The following is a 24241-nucleotide window of genomic DNA, read 5'->3' as shown; positions in this document are numbered from 1 at the left end:
AGGGACGTTTAATATCAGATTAAGCTTTTTTTAGTGCGGTCCTGCGATATTGATAGCGCACGCTAACGCTCCATCTGGGCCATAGTAAAAACGATTATTTATTATTATATTGTTTAAATTCAAACCCCTTGATCTCAGCAACCTTACAAGCTACCCTGGGTACATTTAGCCACCAATCAACAAGCGCTACCCAGGTGCTGAAATAAAAATGTTCTGTCTCCCAAGCTTTACATTCCTGCCTTTCAAATAAAGACACCAAGAGACTAAGAAAATTTGATAAGAAGAGTAAATTAGAAAGTTGCTTAAAATTTCTGCTTTATCTGAATCATCAAAGAAAAAAAAATTAGTTTTCCTATCCCTTTAACTGCAGCTTTAGGGACATATAATAAAACATGAAAAATGTTTATAGAGACGCAATAAAGTTTATTTCCTAGTGCACAAATCCCATAAAACAATATGTACAGCAATCACCTGCCAAAAAAATCCTTTTATTTCTATGACGACGCAAGGGGCCCCTCTTTTATTTCAACATTTAAAAGCCTGTAGGGACCCCTCATGCAACATTAAATATCACCGATTTAGTCAGGAGATGTCCCGTTATTTACTAAAATAATTTTATCATTTTGTTGCAGCCTTCTCACGTGCACTAAAATATAAATATAATAATTGTATATTCTGAATCTGCTGGGCCTGCTGAAAAAACGATATATAATTAACAATGAAAGGGTTAAAAAGAATAACTGTGCCCTTCTGCAGATCAGGGGTGGGAGCTTCTGTAAATGAAGATTAATGAAGCAGGACAGAGCCGGCCGTATGCTGTTTAGTAAATGAGAGGCACAGGGTCTGTACAGCAGTAAACCAACTCAAACACAACAACAGGTTCCAGTGTTATAGTGGGAGATGAAACAGATAAACGTGATGTGACTGTAGCACCAACATAATAACATGCTTCAGATGAGACAGAGATCCCAAGGACCCCAGCGATCCGATCATGTTACAGGGACCCCAGCGATCCGATCATGTTACAGAGACCCCACTGATCCGATCATGTTACAGAGACCCCACTGATCCGATCATGTTACAGAGACCCCACTGATCCGATCATGTTACAGAGACATCAGTGCACAGATCATGTTACAGAGACCCCAGCGATCAGATCATGTTACAGAGACCTCACTGATCCGATCATGTTACAGGAACCCCAGTGATCAGATCATGTTACAGAGACCCCAGCGATCAGATCATGTTACAGAGACCTCAGTGCACAGATTATGTTACAGAGACCCCACTGATCAGATCATGTTACAGAGACCTCACTGATCAGATCATGTTACAGAGACCACTGCGATCAGATCATGTTACAGAGACCTCACTGATCAGATCATGTTACAGAGACCTCACTGATCAGATCATGTTACAGAGACCACTGCGATCAGATCATGTTACAGAGACCTCACTGATCCGATCATGTTACAGGGACCCCAGCGATCAGATCATGTTACAGGGACCCCAGCGATCAGATCATGTTACAGAGACTTTAGTGATCCGATCATGTTACAGGGACCCCAGCGTTCCGATCATGTTACAGGGACCCCAGCGTTCCGATCATGTTACAGGGACCCCAGCGTTCCGATCATGTTACAGGGACCCCAGCGTTCCGATCATGTTACAGGGACCCCAGCGTTCCGATCATGTTACAGGGACCCCAGCATTCCGATCATGTTACAGGGACCCCAGCGTTCCGATCATGTTACAGGGACCCCAGCGTTCCGATCATGTTACAGGGACCCCAGCGTTCCGATCATGTTACAGGGACCCCAGCGTTCCGATCATGTTACAGGGACCCCAGCGTTCCGATCATGTTACAGGGACCCCAGCGTTCCGATCAAGTTACAGGGACCCCAGCGTTCCGATCATGTTACAGGGACCCCAGCGATCAGATCATATTACAGGGACCCCAGCATTCAGATCATGTTACAGGGACCCCAGATGATTTGCTCAGCTCACAGGGACCCCAGATGATTTGCTCAGCTCACAGGGACCCCAGCAATCCGGTCACATTACAGGGATAAATGTGAGCATGTTGGGTTACAGGGATCCTAGTGATAAGGTTATATTACAGGGATCACAGTAACAAAGTTGGGTTACATTGATACCAGTGATTAGGTGTAACACCAGTCTTATACATACACAGTAGCATCAGGGTCTAGCGCAACCACACACCAGTAGTACTACATACACGGCAACATCAGGGTATAACGCATGCGCACACCAGTAGTACAACATACACAGTAACATCAGGGTATAACACAGGCGCACACCAGACGTACTACATACACAGTAACATCAGGGTCTAGCCCAACCACACACCAGTAGTACAACATACACAGTAACATCAGGGTATAACACAGGTGCACACCAGTAGTATTACATACAAAGTAACATCAGGGTATAACGCATGCGCACACCAGTAGTACAACATACACAGTAACATCAGGGTATAACACAGGCGCACACCAGACGTACTACATACACAGTAACATCAGGGTATAACGCATGCGCACACCAGTAGTACTACATACACAGTAACATCAGGGTATAACACAGGTGCACACCAGTAGTACTACATACACAGTAACATCAGGGTATAACACAGGCACACACCAGTAGTACTACATACACAGTAACATCAGGGTATAACACAGGCACACACCAGTAGTACTACTTACACAGTAACATCAGGGTATAACACAGGCACACACCAGACGTACTACATACACAGTAACATCAGGGTATAACACAGGTGCACACCAGTAGTACTACATACACAGTAACATCAGGGTATAACACAGGCGCACACCAGACGTACTACATACACAGTAACATCAGGGTATAACACAGGTGCACACCAGTAGTACTACATACACAGTAACATCAGGGTATAACACAGGCGCACACCAGTAGTACAACATACACAGTAACATCAGGGTATAACGCATGCGCACACCAGTAGTACTACATACACAGTAACATCAGGGTATAACACAGGCACACACCAGTAGTACTACATACACAGTAACATCAGGGTATAACACAGGTGCACACCAGTAGTACAACATACACAGTAACATCAGGGTATAACACAGGTGCACACCAGTAGTACTACATACACAGTAACATCAGGGTATAACACAGGTGCACACCAGTAGTACAACATACACAGTAACATCAGGGTATAACACAGGTGCACACCAGTAGTACTACATACACAGTAACATCAGGGTATAACGCAGGCGCACACCAGTAGTACTACATACACAGTAACATCAGGGTATAACGCAGGCGCACACCAGTAGTACTACATACACAGTAACATCAGGGTATAACGCAGGCGCACACCACTAGTACTACATACACAGTAACATCAGGGTATAACGCAGGCGCACACCAGTAGTACTACATACACAGTAACATCAGGGTATAACACAGGTGCACACCAGTAGTACTACATACACAGTAACATCAGGGTATAACACAGGCACACACCAGTAGTACTACATACACAGTAACATCAGGGTATAACACAGGCACACACCAGTAGTACTACATACACAGTAACATCAGGGTATAATGCAGGCGCACACCAGTAGTACTACATACACAGTAACATCAGGGTATAACACATGTGCACACCAGTAGTACTACATACACAGTAACATCAGGGTATAACACATGTGCACACCAGTAGTACTACATACACAGTAACATCAGGGTATAACGCAGGCGCACACCAGTAGTACTACATACACAGTAGCGTCAGGGTATAACACATGTGCACACCAGTAGTACTACATACACAGTAACATCAGGGTATAACACATGCGCACACCAGTAGTACAACATACACAGTAACATCAGGGTATAACGCATGCGCACACCAGTAGTACAACATACACAGTAACATCAGGGTATAACGCATGCACACACCAGTAGTACTACTTACACAGTAACATCAGGGTATAACACATGTGCACACCAGTAGTACTACATACACAGTAACATCAGGGTATAACACAGGCGCACACCAGACGTACTACATACACAGTAACATCAGGGTATAACACAGGTGCACACCAGTAGTACTACATACACAGTAACATCAGGGTATAACGCAGGCGCACACCAGTAGTACTACATACACAGTAGCGTCAGGGTATAACACAGGCACACACCAGTAGTACTACTTACACAGTAACATCAGGGTATAACACATGTGCACACCAGTAGTACTACATACACAGTAACATCAGGGTATAATGCAGGCGCACACCAGTAGTGCTACATACACAGTAACATCAGAGTATAACGCATGCGCACACCACTAGTACTACATACACAGTAACATCAGGGTATAACACATGCGCACACCACTAGTACTACAAACACAGTAACATCAGTATATAATTCATGCGCACACCACTACTACTACATACACAGTAACATCAGTATATAAAGCATGCGCACACCACTAGTACTACATACACAGTAACATCAGTATATAATGCATGCGCACACCACTAGTACTACAAACACAGTAACATCAGTATATAATGCATGCGCACACCACTAGTACTACATACACAGTAACATCAGTATATAATGCATGCGCACACCACTAGTACTACAAACACAGTAACATCAGTATATAATGCATGCGCACACCACTAGTACTACATACACAGTAACATCAGTATATAATGCATGCGCACACCACTACTACTACAAACACAGTAACATCAGTATATAATGCATGCCCACACCACTAGTACTACATACACAGTAACATCAGTATATAATGCATGCACACACCACTAGTACTACAAACACAGTAACATCAGTATATAATTCATGCGCACACCACTAGTACTACAAACACAGTAACATCAGTATATAATGCATGCGCACACCACTACTACTACATACACAGTAACATCAGGGTATAACGCAGGCGCACACCACTAGTACTACAAACAAAGTAACATCAGTATATAATTCATGCGCACACCACTAGTACTACAAACACAGTAACATCAGTATATAATTCATGCGCACACCACTAGTACTACAAACAAAGTAACATCAGTATATAATTCATGCGCACACCACTAGTACTACATACACAGTAACATCAGTATATAATGCATGCGCACACCACTAGTACTACATACACAGTAACATCAGGGTATAACGCATGCGCACACCACTAGTACTACAAACAAAGTAACATCAGTATATAATTCATGCGCACACCAGTAGTACTACATACACAGTAACATCAGGGTATAACACAGGCACACACCAGTAGTACTACATACACAGTAACATCAGGGTATAACGCATGCGCACACCAGTAGTACTACATACACAGTAACATCAGGGTATAACACAGGCACACACCAGTAGTACTACATACACAGTAACATCAGTATATAATGCATGCGCACACCACTAGTACTACATACACAGTAACATCAGTATATAATTCATGCGCACACCAGTAGTACTACATACACAGTAACATCAGGGTATAACACAGGCACACACCAGTAGTACTACATACACAGTAACATCAGGGTATAACGCATGCGCACACCAGTAGTACTACATACACAGTAACATCAGGGTATAACACAGGCACACACCAGTAGTACTACATACACAGTAACATCAGTATATAATGCATGCGCACACCACTAGTACTACATACACAGTAACATCAGTATATAATGCATGCGCACACCACTAGTACTACATACACAGTAACATCAGTATATAATGCATGCGCACACCACTAGTACTACATACACAGTAACATCAGTATATAATGCATGCGCACACCACTAGTACTACATACACAGTAACATCAGTATATAATGCATGCGCACACCACTAGTACTACAAACACAGTAACATCAGTATATAATGCATGCGCACACCACTAGTACTACATACACAGTAACATCAGTATATAATGCATGCGCACACCACTAGTACTACATACACAGTAACATCAGTATATAATGCATGCGCACACCACTAGTACTACATACACAGTAACATCAGTATATAATGCATGCGCACACCACTAGTACTACATACACAGTAACATCAGTATATAATGCATGCGCACACCACTAGTACTACATACACAGTAACATCAGTATATAATGCATGCGCACACCACTAGTACTACATACACAGTAACATCAGTATATAATGCATGCGCACACCACTAGTACTACATACACAGTAACATCACCATATTGAGGTACACCTGATCTATGAGTCTACCACAAAATGAATAATTAAGAGGGACAAACACGAGGCATTAAAAAAAGAGGCTTTTTGTATTTTAATTCCCTCCAGAGCAAAGTTTTAATTACGTTACAGAACCTCTTGGTTAACACCTTTTGAAGACGTTTTTTGGCGATGCTATCTTACTACAGGTTTACATTTGCCTTTTTTACACATACAGGTGTACTCCAACCAAAGGATACTCACTGGCTACAGAGAAATTATTCAATGGCGTCTCTAGCTGGTCAACATCTTGTGGGCGCTCCTTGTAGCCAATAAACGTGCCATCGCTCTTGAGGAGAAAGTATCGGGGTCGCCAAGTCTTTATGTACTCTCCTGTGGGATAGAGAACACACCATGAATGACTGAGATAAGGATGTGAGTACAGATCTGGTGTTAATGCAGCAATATGCAAGTAATCGCAAAAATGCTTCTAGTAAACGTTATAGCTGTTTTAGTAAAGCATACATAGATATTCGCAGTGCACCAATACTGCAGCTGCTCAGAGAGCCAGTGGGGCTGTATCATCTCAGCAATTAACAAACTGAGTCATTAACAGATGGTGCAAGCACCTTAGGCTCTGTAAGTAAATGCTGTGTATAAAATGCTGGTGCACGGTGCATACTTAAATACACTCTTGAAACGGCTATAACTTTTACTAGAAGCATTTTTGCTCTGCATGTATATTAAAAACATAATTTATGCTTACCTGATAAATTTATTTCTCTTGTAGTGTGTTCAGTCCACGGGTCATCCATTACTTATGGGATATATTCTCCTCCCCAACAGGAAGTTGCAAGAGGATCACCCAAGCAGAGCTGCTATATAGCTCCTCCCCTCACACGTCATATCCAGTCATTCGACCGAAACAAGACGAGAAAGGAGAAACCATAGGGAGCAGTGGTGACTGGAGTTTTAATTAAAATTTAGAACTGCCTCAAAAAAGACAGGGCGGGCCGTGGACTGAACACACTACAAGAGAAATAAATTTATCAGGTAAGCATAAAACAGAATTTATGTTTACCTGATAAATTACTTTCTCCAACGGTGTGTCCGGTCCACGGCGTCATCCTTACTTGTGGGATATTCTCTTCCCCAACAGGAAATGGCAAAGAGCCCAGCAAAGCTGGTCACATGATCCCTCCTAGGCTCCGCCTACCCCAGTCATTCGACCGACGTTAAGGAGGAATATTTGCATAGGAGAAACCATATGTTACCGTGGTGACTGTAGTTAAAGAAAATAAATTATCAGACCTGATTAAAAAAAACCAGGGCGGGCCGTGGACCGGACACACCGTTGGAGAAAGTAATTTATCAGGTAAACATAAATTCTGTTTTCTCCAACATAGGTGTGTCCGGTCCACGGCGTCATCCTTACTTGTGGGAACCAATACCAAAGCTTTAGGACACGGATGAAGGGAGGGAGCAAATCAGGTCACCTAAATGGAAGGCACCACGGCTTGCAAAACCTTTCTCCCAAAAATAGCCTCAGAAGAAGCAAAAGTATCAAATTTGTAAAATTTAGAAAAAGTGTGCAGTGAAGACCAAGTCGCTGCCTTACATATCTGATCAACAGAAGCCTCGTTCTTGAAGGCCCATGTGGAAGCCACAGCCCTAGTGGAGTGAGCTGTGATTCTTTCAGGAGGCTGCCGTCCGGCAGTCTCATAAGCCAATCGGATAATGCTTTTAATCCAGAAGGAGAGAGAGGTAGAAGTTGCTTTTTGACCTCTCCGTTTACCAGAATAAACAACAAACAAAGACAAAGTTTGTCTGAAATCCTTAGTAGCTGCTAAGTAAAATTTGAGAGCACGAACTACATCCAAGTTGTGCAACAAACGTTCCTTCTTTGAAACTGGATTAGGACACAAAGAAGGCACAACTATCTCCTGGTTAATGTTTTTGTTAGAAACAACTTTTGGAAGAAAACCAGGTTTAGCACGCAAAACCACCTTATCTGCATGGAACACCAGATAAGGAGAAGAACACTGCAGAGCAGATAATTCTGAAACTCTTCTAGCAGAAGAAATTGCAACCAAAAACAAAACTTTCCAAGATAATAACTTAATATCAACGGAATGTAAGGGTTCAAACGGAACCCCCTGAAGAACTGAAAGAACTAGGTTGAGACTCCAAGGAGGAGTCAAAATTTTGTAAACAGGCTTGATTCTAACCAGAGCCTGAACAAAGGCTAGAACATCTGGCACAGCTGCCAGCTTTTTGTGAAGTAACACAGACAAGGCAGAAATCTGTCCCATCAAGGAACTTGCAGATAATCCTTTTTCCAATCCTTCTCGAAGGAAGGATAGACTCTTAGGAATCTTAACCTTGTCCCAAGGGAATCCTGCAGATTCACACCAACAGATATACCAAATTATGTGGTAATTTTTCTGGTTACAGGCTTTCAGGCCTGAACAAGAGTATTAATAACAGAATCTGAGAACCCTCGCTTTGATAAGATCAAGCGTTCAATCTCCAAGCAGTCAGCTGGAGTGGGTCGAACGGACCTAGAACAAGAAGGTCTCTCAAAGGTAGCTTCCATGGTGGAGCCGATGACATATTCACCAGATCTGCATACCAAGTCCTGCGTGGCCACGCAGGAGCTATCAAAATCACCGACGCCCTCTCCTGATTGATCCTGGCTACCAGCCTGGGGATGAGAGGAAACGGCGGGAACACATAAGCTAGTTTGAAGGTCCAAGGTGCTACTAGTGCATCCACTAGAGCCGCCTTGGGATCCCTGGATCTGTACCCGTAGTAAGGAACTCTGAAGTTCTGACGAGAGGCCATCAGATCCATGTCTGGAATGCCCCACGGTTGAGTGACTTGGGCAAAGATTTCCGGATGGAGTTCCCACTCCCCCGGATGCAATGTCTGACGACTCAGAAAATCCGCTTCCCAATTTTCCACTCCTGGGATGTGGATAGCAGACAGGTGGCAGGAGTGAGACTCCGCCCATAGAATGATTTTGGTCACTTCTTCCATCGCTAGGGAACTCCTTGTTCCCCCCTGATGGTTGATGTATGAACTTGGCCCTCGCTAGCTGAGGCCAAGCTTTGAGAGCATTGAATATCGCTCTCAGTTCCAGAATATTTATCGGTAGAAGAGATTCTACCCGAGACCAAAGACCCTGAGCTTTCAGGGATCCCCAGACCGCGCCCCAGCCCATCAGACTGGCGTCGGTCGTGACAATGACCCACTCTGGTCTGCGGAAGGTCATCCCTTGTGACAGGTTGTCCAGGGACAGCCACCAACGGAATGAGTCTCTGGTCCTCTGATTTACTTGTATCTTCGGAGACAAGTCTGAATAGTCCCCATTCCACTGACTGAGCATGAACAGTTGTAATGGTCTTAGATGAATGCGCACAAAAGGAACTATGTCCATTGCCGCTACCATCAAACCTATCACTTCCATGCACTGCGTTATGGAAGGAAGAGGAACGGAATGAAGTATCCGACAAGAGTCTAGAAGTTTTGTTTTTCTGGCTTCTGTCAGAAAAATCCTCATTTCAAAGGAGTCTATTATAGTTCCCAAGAAGGGAACCCTCGTTGACGGAGATAGAGAACTCTTTTCCACGTTCACTTTCCATCCGTGAGATCTGAGAAAGGCCAGGACAATGTCCGTGTGAGCCTTTACTTGAGGAAGGGACGACGCTCGAATCAGAATGTCGTCCAAGTAAGGTACTACAGCAATGCCCCTTGGTCTTAGCACCGCCAGAAGGGACCCTAGTACCTATGAGAAAATCCTAGGAGCAGTGGCTAATCCGAAAGAAAACGCCACGAACTGGAAATGCTTGTCCAGGAATGCAAACCTTAGGAACCGATGATGTTCCTTGTGGATAGGAATATGTAGATACGCATCCTTGAAATCCACCTTGGTCATGAATTGACCTTCCTGGATGGAAGGAAGAAGTGTTCGAATGGTTTCCATCTTGAACGATGGAACCTTGAGAAACTTGTTCAAGATCTTGAGATCTAAGATTGGTCTGAACGTTCCCTCTTTTTTGGGAACTATGAACAGATTGGAGTAGAACCCCATCCCTTGTTCTCCTAATGGAACAGGATGAATCACTCCCATTTTTAGCAGGTCTTCTACCCAATGTAAGAATGCCTGTCTTCTTATGTGGTCTGAAGACAACTGAGACCTGTGGAACCTCCCCCTTGGAGGAAGCCCCTTGAACTCCAGAGAATAACCTTGGGAGACTATTTCTAGCGCCCAAGGATCCAGAACATCTCTTGCCCAAGCCTGAGCGAAGAGAGAGAGTCTGCCCCCCACCAGATCCGGTCCCGGATCGGGGGCCCGCATTTCATGCTGTCTTGGTAGCAGTGGCAGGTTTCCTGGCCTGCTTTCCTTTGTTCCAGCCTTGCATAGGTCTCCAGGCTGGATTGGCTTGAGAAGTATTACCTTCCTGCTTAGAGGACGTAGCCCTTGGGGCTGATCCGTTTCTGCGAAAGGGACGAAACTTAGGTTTATTTTTGGTCTTGAAAAGACCTATCCTGAGGAAGGGCGTGGCCCTTGCCCCCGGTGATATCAGAGATAATCTCTTTCAAGTCAGGGCCAAAGAGTGTTTTCCCCTTGAAAGGAATGTCAAGCAATTTGTTCTTGGAAGACGCATCCGCTGCCCAAGATTTTAACCAAAGCGCTCTGCGCCACAATAGCAAACCCAGAATTTTTTCGCCGCTAACCTAGCCAATTGCAAGGTGGCGTCTAGGGTGAAAGAATTAGCCAATTTAAGAGCACGAATTCTGTCCATAATCTCCTCATAAGAAGAAGAATTACTAACAATCGCCTTTCCTAGCTCATCAAACTAGAAACACGCGGCTGCAGTGACAGGGACAATGCATGCAATTGGTTGTAGAAGGGAACCTTGCTGAACAAACATCTTTAGCAGACCTTCTAATTTTTTATCCATAGGATCTTGGAAAGCACAACTATCTTCTATGGGTATAGTGGCGCGCTTGTGTAGAGTAGAAACCGCCCCCTCGACCTTGGGGACTGTCTGCCATCAGTCCTTTCTGGGGTCGACTATAGGAAAACAATTTTATAAATATGGGGGGAGGTACTAAAGGTATACCGGGCCTGTCCCATTCTTTACTAACAATGTACGCCACCCGCTTGGATATAGGAAAAGCTTCGGGGGGCCCCGGGGCCTCTAAGAACTTTTCCATTTTACATAGTGGTTCTGGAATGACCAGATAATCACAATCATCCAAATTGGATAACACCTCCTTAAGCAGAGCGCGGAGATGTTCCAACTTAAATTTAAAAGTAATCACATCAGGTTCAGCTTGTTGAGAAATGTTTCCTGAATCTGAAATTTCTCCCTCAGACAAAACCTCCCTGGCCCCCTCAGACTGGTGTAGGGGCCCTTCAGAAACCATATCATCAGCGTTCTCATGCTCTACAGAATTTTCTAAAACAGAGCAGTCGCGCTTTCGCTGATAAGTGGGCATATTGGCTAAAATGTTTTTGATAGAATTATCCATTACAGCCGTTAAATGTTGCATAGTAAGGAGTATTGGCGCACTAGATGTACTAGGGGCCTCCTGTATGGGCAAGACTGGTGTAGACGAAGGAGGGGATGATGCAGTACCATGCTTACTCCCCTCACTTGAGGAATCATCTTGGGCATCATTTTTACTAAATTTTTTTATGACATAAAATACATATAGTTAAATGAGAAGGAACCTTGGTTTCCCCACAGTCAGAACACAATCTATCTGGTAGTTCAGACATGTTAAACAGGCATAAACTTGATAACAAAGCACAAAAAACGTTTTAAAATAAAACCGTTACTGTCACTTTAAATTTTAAACTAAACACACTTTATTACTGCAATTGCGAAAAAGTATGAAGGAATTGTTCAAAATTCACCAAAATTTCACCACAGTGTCTTAAAGCCTTAAAAGTATTGCACACCAAATTTGGAAGCTTTAACCCTTAAAATAACGGAACCGGAGCCGTTTTTATATTTAACCCCTTTACAGTCCCTGGAATCTGCTTTGCTGAGACCCAACCAAGCCCAAAGGGGAATACGATACCAATGATGCCTTCAGAAAGACTTTTCTATGTATCAGAGCTCCACACACATGCAGCTGCATGCCATGCTGTCCTCAAAAACAAGTGCGCCATACCGGCGCGAAAATGAGGCTCTGACTATGATTAGGGAAAGCCCCTAAAGAATAAGGTGTCTAAAACAGTGCCTGCCGATATAATCATATCAAAATACCCAGAATAAATGATTCCTCAAGGCTAAATATGTGTTAATAATGAATCGATTTAGCCCAGAAAAAGTCTACAGTCTTAATAAGCCCTTGTGAAGCCCTTATTTACTATCTTAATAAACATGGCTTACCGGATCCCATAGGGAAAATGACAACTTCCAGCATTACATCGTCTTGTTAGAATGTGTCATACCTCAAGCAGTAAGAGACTGCACACTGTTCCCCCAACTGAAGTTAATTGCTCTCAACAGTCCTGTGTGGAACAGCCATGGATTTTAGTTACGGTGCTAAAATCATTTTCCTCATACAAACAGAAATCTTCATCTCTTTTCTGTTTCTGAGTAAATAGTACATACCAGCACTATTTTAAAATAACAAACTCTTGATTGAATAATAAAAACTACAGTTAAACACTAAAAAACTCTAAGCCATCTCCGTGGAGATGTTGCCTGTACAACGGCAAAGAGAATGACAGGGGTAGGCGGAGCCTAGGAGGGATCATGTGACCAGCTTTGCTGGGCTCTTTGCCATTTCCTGTTGGGGAAGAGAATATCCCACAAGTAAGGATGACGCCGTGGACCGGACACACCTATGTTGGAGAAATTATATTTTCTCCTGTTAAGTGTGTTCAGTCCACGGGTCATCCATTACTTATGGGATACCAATACCAAAGCTAAAGTACACGGATGAAGGGAGGGACAAGGCAGGAACATTAAACAGAAGGAACCACTGCCTGTAGAACCGTTCTTCCAAAAACAGCCTCCGAAGAAGCAAAAGTGTCAAATTTGTAAAATTTTGAAAAAGGTGTGAAGTGAAGACCAAGTTGCAGCCTTGCAAATCTGTTCAACAGAGGCCTCATTCTTAAAGGCCCAGGTGGAAGCCACAGCTCTAGTGGAATGAGCTGTAATTCTTTCAGGAGGCTGCTGTCCAGCAGTCTCATAGGCTAAACGTATTATGCTACGAAGCCAAAAAGAGAGAGAGGTGGCCGAAGCCTTTTGACCTCTCCTCTGACCAGAATAAAAGACAAACAGAGAAGAAGTTTGCCGAAAATCTTTTAGTTGCCTGTAAGTAGAACTTCAGGGCACCGACTACGTCCAGATTATGCAAAAGACGTTCCTTCTTTGAAGAAGGATTAGGACATAATGAAGGAACAACAATCTCTTGATTGATATTCCTGTTAGAAACAACCTTAGGTAAAAACCCAGGTTTAGTACGCAGGACTACCTTGTCTGAATGAAAAATCAGATAAGGAGAATCGCAATGTAAGGCAGATAACTCAGAGACTCTTCGAGCCGAGGAAAGAGCCATCAAAAACAGAACTTTCCAAGATAAAAGCTTAATATCAATGGAATGAAGGGGTTCAAACGGAACACCCTGAAGAACTTTAAGAACCAAGTTTAAGCTCCACGGAGGAGCAACAGTTTTAAACACAGGCTTAATCCTAGCCAAAGCCTGACAAAAAGCCTGGACGTCTGGATTCTCTGCCAGACGTTTGTGTAAAAGAATAGACAGAGCAGAAATCTGTCCCTTTAACGAACTAGCGGATAAACCCTTTTCTAAACCTTCTTGTAGAAAAGCCAATATCCTAGGAATCCTAACCTTACTCCATGAGTAACTCTTGGATTCACACCAATATAAATATTTATGCCATATCTTATGGTAAATTTTTCTGGTAACAGGTTTCCGAGCCTGTATTAACGTATCAATAACCGACTCCGAAAAACCACGCTTTGATAGAATCAAGCGTTCAGTCTCCATGCAGTCAGCCTCAGAGAAATTAGGCTTGGATGGTTGAAAGGACCCTGAATTAGAAGGTCCTGCCTCAGAGGCAGAGACCATGGCGGACAGGACGACATGTCCACTAGGTCTGCATACCAGGTCCTGCGTGGCCACGCAGGCGCTATCAGAATCACCGATGCTCTCTCCTGTTTGATCCTGGCAATCAGGCGAGGTAGCAACGGAAATGGTGGAAACACATAAGCCATGTTGAAAACCCAAGGGGCTGCTAGTGCATCTACCAGCACCGCTCCCGGGTCCCTGGACCTGGATCCGTAACAAGGAAGCTTGGCGTTCTGGCGAGATGCCATGAGATCCAGCTCCGGTTCGCCCCAACGAAGGATCAGTTGAGCAAACACCTCCGGGTGAAGTTCCCACTCCCCCGGATGAAAAGTCTGACGACTTACAAAGTCCGCCTCCCAGTTCTCCACGCCTGGGATGTAGATCGCTGACAGGTGACAAGAGTGCGACTCTGCCCAGCGAATTATCTTCGAGACTTCCAACATCGCTAGGGAACTCCTGGTTCCCCCTTGATGATTGATGTAAGCCACAGTCGTGATGTTGTCCGACTGAAATCTGATGAACCTCAGTGTTGCTAACTGAGGCCAAGCTAGAAGAGCATTGAATATTGCTCTTAATTCCAGAATATTTATTGGGAGGAGTTTCTCCTCCTGAGTCCACGATCCCTGAGCCTTCAGGGAGTTCCAGACTGCACCCCAGCCTAGTAGGCTGGCATCTGTCTTTACAATCGTCCAATCTGGTCTGCGAAAAGTCATTCCTTTGGACAGATGAACCCGCGACAACCACCAGAGAAGAGAATCTCTGGCCTCCTGGTCCAGATTTAGTAAAGGGGACAGATCTGAGTAATCCCCATTCCACTGACTTAGCATGCATAGTTGCAGCGGTCTGAGATGTAGGCGTGCAAATGGCACTATGTCCATTGCCGCGACCATTAAGCCGATTACTTCCATGCACTGAGCTACTGATGGGCTTGGAATGGAAAGAAGGACACGGCAAGCATTTAGGATTTTTGATAACCTGGACTCAGTCAGGTAAATCTTCATCTCTACAGAATCAATAAGAGTCCCTAGAAAGGGAACCCTTGTGAGTGGGAACAGAGAACTCTTTTCCATATTCACTTTCCACCCATGCGACCTCAGAAATGCTAGAACTATCTCTGTATGAGACTTTGCATTTTGAAAAGTTGACGCTTGTATCAGGATGTCGTCTAGGTACGGAGCCACCGCTATGCCTCGCGGTCTTAGTACCGCCAGAAGCGAGCCCAGAACCTTTGTAAAAATTCTCGGGGCCGTAGCCAACCCGAAGGGAAAAGCTACAAACTGGTAATGCCTGTCTAGAAAGGCAAATCTTAGGTACCGATAATGATCCTTGTGAATCGGTATGTGAAGGTAGGCATCCTTTAAGTCCACTGTGGTCATATACTGACCCTCTTGGATCATGGGTAGGATGGTTCGAATAGTTTCCATTTTGAACAATGGAACTCTTAGGAATTTGTTTAAGATCTTCAGGTCCAAGATTGGCCTGAAGGTTCCCTCTTTTTTGGGAACCACAAACAGATTTGAGTAAAAACCTTGCCCTTGTTCCGTCCGCGGAACCGGGTGGATCACTCCCATTACTAAGAGGTCTTGTACACATCGTAGAAATGCCTCTTTCTTTATTAGGTTCGTTGATAACCTTGACAGATGAAATCTCCCTTGTGGAGGAGAAGTTTTGAAGTCCAGAAGGTATCCCTGAGATATGATCTCCAACGCCCAGGGATCCTGGACATCTCTTGCCCAGGCCTGGGCGAAGAGAGAAAGTCTGCCCCCACTAGATCAGTTTCCGGATAGGGGGCCCTTTCTTCATGCTGTCTTAGGAGCAGAAGTAGGTTTTCTGGCCTGCTTGCCCTTGTTACAGGACTGGTTGCCTTTCCAACCCTGTCTGTAACGAGTAGCAGTCCCTTCCTGTTTTGGAGCGGAGGAAGTTGATGCTGCTCCTGCCTTGAAATTACGAAAGGCACGAAAATCAGACTGTTTGGCCTTTGATTTGGCCCTGTCCTGAGGAAGGGTGTGACCCTTACCTCCAGTAATGTCAGCAATAATTTCTTTCAAGCCGGGCACAAATAAGGTTTGCCCTTTGAAAGGAATATTAAGCAATTTAGATTTAGAAGTTACATCTGCTGACCAGGATTTAAGCCATAGCGCTCTGCGCGCCTGGATGGCGAATCCGGAGTTCTTAGCCGTTAGTTTGGTTAAATGCACAACGGCATCCGAAACAAATGCATTAGCTAGCTTAAGGGCTTTAAGCTTGTTCATAATCTCATCCAATGGTGCTGTGCGAATAGCCTCTTCCAGAGACTCAAACCAGAATGCCGCTGCAGCAGTGACGGACGCAATGCATGCAAGGGGCTATAATATAAAACCTTGTAATTTTTTTTCCATTGGATCTGAGAAAGCACAACTATCCTCCACCGGGATAGTGGTACGCTTGGCTAAAGTAGAAACTGCTCCCTCCACCTTAGGGACCGTCTGCCATAAGTCTCGTGTGGTGGCGTCTATTGGGAACATTTTTCTAAATATCGGAGGAGGGGAAAAGGGCACACCGGTCTATCCCACTCCTTGCTAATAATCTCTGTAAGCCTTTTAGGTATAGGAAAAACGTCAGTACACACCGGTACTGCATAGTATTTATCCAGCCTACATAATTTCTCTGGGATTGCAACCGTGTCGCAATCATTCAGAGCCGCTAACACCTCCCCTAGCAATACACGGAGGTTCTCAAGCTTAAATTTAAAATTTGAAATTTCTGAATCCGGTCTCCCCGGATCAGATCCGTCACCCAAAGAATGAAGCTCTCCGTCCTCATGTTCTGCAAATTGTGACGCAGTATCGGACATGGCTCTCGTGTCATCGACGCACTCTGTTCTAAACCCAGAGCTATCGCGCTTGCCTCTTAACTCAGGCAAATTAGATAATACTTCTTTCATAACATTAGCCATATCATGCAAAGTGATTTGTAAGGGCCTTGATGTACTTGGCGCCACAATCTCACGCACCTCCTGAACGGGAGGCGAAGGTACTGACACGTGAGGAGAGTTAGGCGGCATAACTTCCCCCTCGTTGTCTGGTGATAATTTCTTTACAGGTAAAGACTGACTTTTATTTAAAGTAACATCAATACAATTGGTACACATATTTCTATTGGGCTCCACATTGGCTTTTAAACATAATGAACAAGTAGATTCATCTGTATCAGACATGTTTAAACAGACTAGCAATGAAGGCTAGCAAGCTTGGAAAAAATCTTTCAATAAATTTACAAGCAATAGAAAAAACGCTGCAGCGCTTTTAAAAACACAAAAAACTGTCACAGTTGAAATAACAATGAACTAATTCAGTTATAGCCAACAATTTTAACAGTAAATGTATGAATTTAGCAGAGGATTGCACCCACTAGCAAACGGATGATTAACCCCTCAATACCCAACAACGGATAATCAATTTAAGATTTAACGCTTTTATCACAGTCAAACACACTGTCACAGGTCTGCTGTGACTGATTACCTCCCTCAAAAATGAATTTTGAAGACCCCTGCGCCCTCTGCAGACGTCCTGGATCAAGGAGGAAGAAGCAGGAAGACTGTGCAAGAATTTTAACTGCGCAACAAGGCGCTAAAAAAGGCCCCTCCCACTCATATTACAACAGTGGGAGACCTGTTACAACGGTTTCTATGCAGAAATATACGTTAGCCATGTGGAAAAAAATCATGCCCAAAAAGATTTATCACCAAAGTACCTCACAAAACGAATAACATGCCAGTAAACGTTTTAAAAACAACTTTCCAGTGTTATGCAAAGTTATCACTAAGCCTGCTACCAGTCGCTTCTACTGCAGTTAAGGCTCATACATTTATTTCAGTATTAACAGTATTTTCTCAGTCAAATTCTAGTCCCTAGAAAATAACTCAACTGCGCATACATTTATCAGCCTGATACCAGTCGCTACTACTGCATTAAAGGCTGTACTTACATCATATGGGTAACAGCAGTGTTTTCTTACTAATATTACTGCACATACCTTATCTGCAGGGGACCCCGCATGCTATTCCCTTTTCTGAAGTTACCCCACTCCTCAGAATGTGCGAGAACAGCCAGTGGATCTTAGTTACGTCTGCTAAGATCATAGAAAACGCAGGCAGATTCTTCTTCTAAATACTGCCTGAGAGAAAAACAGCACACTCCGGTGCCATTTAAAAATAACAAACTTTTGATTGAAGAAATAAATTAAGTATAAAACACCACTCCTCTCGCGGACCTCCTATGTTGAGACTTGTAAGAGAATGACTGGATATGACATGTGAGGGGAGGAGCTATATAGGAGCTCTGCTTGGGTGATCCTCTTGCAACTTCCTGTTGGGGAGGAGAATATATCCCATAAGTAATGGATGACCCGTGGACTGAACACACTTAACAAGAGAAAAGATGCTTCTATAAAAACTGAAATGTACGTGTTTATTTTGGCTGGAATGTCCCTTTAAACAAGTTTAATAGCAGCGACCTAAACCAGCTGATACACGCGTTGTTTGGTATTGGGAGCTGGAATCATTAACGCCTCCTTACAGGACTCATTTACATAAAACAACGCTGCAATATAAAGTCAGTACTGATTTTGTTCGTCCATCATGGAAAATTTTCTAATTTACTTGTATCATTTTTCTTTGCTCGCTTACCTTTTGTTGAAAAGCTGGTCATCTCAGGAGCGTGCATGTGTCTGGAGCACTATATTGGCAGCAGTTTTGCTAAACTGTTAGCCATTTGCAAGAGCACTATATAGCAGCACTATTCCCTGCTATGGGCTCCAATTATCTAGCCCTTCCCCCCCTCTGACTGCCGCTTCCCACAAGCAAACCTGCAGTCACAATTTATCAGACCCCTGCTCCCCACCCTCTTCTGCACCTCTTAGCTGGGCAATTTCAATCTCACCGGTCTCTTCCGACCAGACAGATTTAAAAGGGACAGCCAACACCAGAATTGTTGTTTTAAAAGATAGATAAACCCTTTATTACCTATTCCCAAGTTTTGCACAACCCACACAGTTATATTAATATATTTGTTACCTCTGTGATTACCCTGTATTTAAGCCTCTGCAGACTGCCCCTTATCTCAGTTATATTAATATACTTTTTACCTCTGTAATTACCTTGTATATAGCCTCTGCAGACTGCCCCTTATCTCAGTTATATTAATCTACTTTTTACCTCTTTGATTACTTTGTACCTAAACCTCTGCAGACTGCCCCCTTATGTCGTTTATATTAATATACTTTTTACCTCTGTGATTACCCTGTATCTAAGCCTCTGCAGACTGCCCCCTTATCTGTTATATTAATATACTTTTTACCTCGGTGATTACCCTGTATCTAAGCGTCTGCAGACTGCTCCTTATCTCAGTTATATTAATATACTTTTTACCTCTGTGATTACCTTGTATCTAAGCCTCTGCAGACTACCCCTTATCTCAGTTATATTAATATACTTTTTACCTCTGTGATTACCTTGTATCTAAGCCTCTGCAGACTGCCCCTTATCTCAGTTATATTAATATACTTTTTACCTCTGTGATTACCTTGTATCTAAGCCTCTGCAGACTGCTCCTTATCTCAGTTATATTAATATACATTTCACCTCTGTGATTACCTTGTATCTAAGCCTCTGCAGACTGCTCCTTATCTCAGTTATATTAATATACATTTCACCTCTGTGATTACCTTGTATCTAAGCCTCTGCAGACTGCTCCTTATCTCAGTTATATTAATATAGTTTTTTTACCTCTGTGATTACCTTGTATCTAAGCCTCTGCGGACTGCCCCTTATCTCAGTTATATTAACCCCTTAATGACAACTGACGTACCAGGTACGTCATGCATTAACAAGCAGTTAATGACAATAGACGTACCTGGTACGTCAGTTGTCTAACAGAGTGCTGGAAGCGATCGCGATCGCTTCCAGCAGCTCTGAGGGTATTGCAGTGATGCCTCGATATGGAGGCATCCTGCAATACCCCTTTACAAGCCTCCGATGCAGAGAGAGACACTCTGTGGCCCTCTCTGCACCGGAGCATCGTTGGTGGGTGGGAGCGCAACAGGGAGGCGGGTGGGCGGCCAGCAATGGCCCATGATCATGTGGAGGGGGGCGGGATCGGAGGCGAAAGTACTCGGGGGCGCGCACGGACGCGCGCGCGTGCACGGGGGCGGCGGGCGGGCGCGTGCACGGGGCGGGAGCGGGTGGGAACCGCTACCCTACAGAAAAATAAAATACTGTAATACATTGGGAGAAAAGGGGGGGGAAATTTTATTTATAAAGTAATCGAAGGGTTCTGGAAGGGGGGGTGGGGGGGTGTAGCTACACTACAGAAAGTAGCTCAAAATTAAAGAATCTTTTTTTTTTTACTTAACTGGGTACTGGCAGACAGCTGCCAGTACCCAAGATGGCGCCCATTTGGCTAGAGGGGGAGGGTTAGAGAACTGTTTGATGGGGGATCCATGATATTGGAGGCTAAGGGGGGATTCTACACAGCAGCATATGCAAATATGCTATTAACCCCCCCCCCCAAAAAAAAAAAAAATATACCTTTTTATATTAGTACTGGCAGACTTTCTGCGAGTACTTAAGATGGCGGGAATAATTGTAGGGTGGGGGAGGGCTGTTTGGGAGGGATCAGGCGGTCTGATGTTTCAGGTGGGAGGCTGATCTCTACACTAAAGCTAAAATTAACCCTGCAAACTCCCTACAAGCTACCTAATTAACCCCTTCACTGCTAGCCATAATACACGCGTGATGCACAGCGGCATTTAGCAACCTTCTAATTATCAAAAGCAACACCAAAGCCACATATGTCTGCTATTTCTGAACAAAGGGGATCCCAGAGAAGCATTTACAACCATTTGTGCCATAATTGCACAAGCTGTTTGTAAATAATTTCAGTGAGAAACCTAAAGTTTGTGAAAAAGGAAACAATTTATTTTTATTTGATCGCATTTGGCGCTGAAATGGTGGCATGAAATATACCAAAATGGGCCTAGATCAATACTTTGGGTTGTCTACTACACTACACTAAAGCTAAAATTAACCCTACACATTCCCTACAAGCTCCCTGATTAACCCCTGCACTGCTGGACATAATACACGTGTGGTGCGCAGCGGCATTTAATAGCCTACTAATTACCAAAAAGCAACGCCAAAGCCATATATGTCTGCTATTTCTGAACAAAGGGGATCCCAGAGAAGCATTTACAACCATTTATGCCATAATTGCAGAAGCTGTTTGTAAATAATTTCAGTGGGAAACCGAAAGTTTGTGAAAAAATTTGTGAAAAAGGGAATGATTTTTTGTATTTGATCGCATTTGGCGGTGAAATGGTGGCATGAAATATTCCAAAATGGGCCTAGATCCATACTTTGGGATGTCTTCTAAAAAAAAAACATAATTTATGCTTACCTGATAAATTTATTTCTCTTGTAGTGTGTTCAGTCCACGGGTCATCCATTACTTATGGGATATATTCTCCTCCCCAACAGGAAGTTGCAAGAGGATCACCCAAGCAGAGCTGCTATATAGCTCCTCCCCTCACATGTCATATCCAGTCATTCGACCGAAACAAGACGAGAAAGGAGAAACTATAAGGTGCAGTGGTGACTGGAGTTATAATTTTAAAATTTAGAACCTGCCTTAAAAAGACAGGGCGGGCCGTGGACTGAACACACTACAAGAGAAATAAATTTATCAGGTAAGCATAAATTATGTTTTCTCTTGTTAAGTGTGTTCAGTCCACGGGTCATCCATTACTTATGGGATACCCATACCAAAGCTAAGTACACGGATGATGGGAGGGACAAGGCAGGAACATTAAACAGAAGGAACCACTGCCTGTAGAACCTTTCTCCCAAAAACAGCCTCCAAAGAAGCGAAAGTGTCAAATTTGTAAAATTTGGAAAAAGTATGTAGTGAAGACCAAGTTGCAGCCTTGCAAATCTGTTCAACAGAGGCCTCATTCTTAAAGGCCCAGGTGGAAGCCACAGCTCTAGTGGAATGAGCTGTAATTCTTTCAGGAGGCTGCTGTCCAGCAGTCTCATAGGCTAAACGTATTATGCTACGAAGCCAAAAAGAGAGAGAGGTAGCCGAAGCCTTTTGACCTCTCCTCTGTCCAGAGTAAACGACAAACAGAGAAGAAGTTTGTCTAAAATCCTTAGTTGCCTGTAAGTAGAACTTCAGAGCACGGACCACGTCTAGATTATGCAAAAGACGTTCCTTCTTTGAAGAAGGATTAGGACATAATGATGGAACAACAATCTCTTGATTGATATTCCTGTTAGAAACAACCTTAGGCAAAAACCCAGGTTTAGTACGCAGTACTACCTTGTCTGAATGAAAGATCAGATAAGGAGAATCACAATGTAAGGCAGATAACTCAGAGACTCTTCGAGCCGAGGAAATAGCCATCAAAAACAAAACTTTCCAAGATAAAAGCTTAATATCAATGGAATGAAGGGGTTCAAACGGAACACCCTGAAGAACTTTAAGAATCAAGTTTAAGCTCCACGGAGGAGCAACAGCTTTAAACACAGGCTTAATTCTAGCCAAAGCCTGACAAAAGGCCTGGACGTCTGGATTCTCTGCCAGACGTTTGTGTAAAAGAATAGACAGAGCTGAAATCTGTCCCTTTAGCGAACTAGCGGATAAACCCTTTTCTAAACCCTCTTGTAGAAAAGCCAATATCCTAGGAATCCTAACCTTACTCCATGAGTAACTCTTGGATTCGCACCAATATAAATATTTACGCCATATCTTATGGTAAATTTTTCTGGTCACAGGTTTCCGAGCCTGTATTAATGTATCAATAACCGAATCCGAAAACCCACGCTTTGATAGAATCAAGCGTTCAATTTCCAGGCAGTCAGCCTCAGAGAAATTAGGTTTGGATGGTTGAAAGGACCCTGAATTAGAAGGTCCTGCCTCAGAGGAAGAGACCAAGGTGGACAGAACGACATGTCCACTAGGTCTGCATACCAGGTCCTGCGTGGCCACGCAGGCGCTATCAGAATCACCGATGCCCTCTCCTGTTTGATCCTGGCAATCAGGCGAGGTAGCAACGGAAATGGTGGAAACACATAAGCTATGTTGAAAACCCAAGGGGCTGCTAATGCATCTACCAGCACCGCTCCCGGGTCCCTGGACCTGGATCCGTAACAAGGAAGCTTCGCGTTCTGGCGAGATGCCATGAGATCCAGATCCGGTTTGCCCCAATGACGAATCAGTTGAGCAAATACCTCCGGGTGAAGTTCCCACTCTCCCGGATGAAAAGTCTGGCGACTTAGGAAATCCGCCTCCCAGTTCTCTACGCCTGGGATGTAAATCGCTGACAGGTGGCAAGAGTGAGACTCTGCCCAGCGAATTATCTTCGAGACTTCCAACATCGCTAGGGAACTCCTGGTTCCCCCTTGATGATTGATGTAAGCCACAGTCGTGATATTGTCCGACTGAAATCTGATGAACCTCAGTGTTGCTAACTGAGGCCAAGCTAGAAGAGCATTGAATATTGCTCTTAATTCTAGAATGTTTATTGGAAGGAGTTTCTCCTCCTGAGTCCACGAACCCTGAGCCTTCAGGGAATTCTAGACTGCTCCCCAGCCTAGAAGGCTGGCATCCGTTGTTACAATCGTCCAATCTGGTCTGCGAAAGGTCATTCCTTTGGACAGATGAACCGGTGACAACCACCAGAGAAGAGAATCTCTGGTCTCCTGGTCCAGATTTAACAAAGGGGACAGATCTGAGTAATCCCCGTTCCATTGACTGAGCATGCATAGTTCCAGCGGTCTGAGATGCAGGCGCGC

At 43.9% G+C, this 24241-nt stretch overlaps 1 protein-coding gene across 1 annotated transcript in view; it reads right to left on the bottom strand.

The window, feature by feature from the left end:
• Positions 1–24241, bottom strand: part of AKT1 (AKT serine/threonine kinase 1) — a gene marked incomplete at its 3' end in the record, with an annotated part of 252582 nt that overhangs the window by 20495 nt on the left and 207846 nt on the right. Inside the window, 1 exon segment of the mRNA XM_053697259.1 lies at positions 6562–6690. Within this exon segment, the coding sequence (XP_053553234.1) occupies positions 6562–6690 (129 nt within the window).

Source organism: Bombina bombina, chromosome 1, assembly GCF_027579735.1.
Source record: "Bombina bombina isolate aBomBom1 chromosome 1, aBomBom1.pri, whole genome shotgun sequence".
NCBI classification, from domain to species: domain Eukaryota; kingdom Metazoa; phylum Chordata; class Amphibia; order Anura; family Bombinatoridae; genus Bombina; species Bombina bombina.
This window is presented reverse-complemented; position numbering and strand designations above follow the sequence as displayed.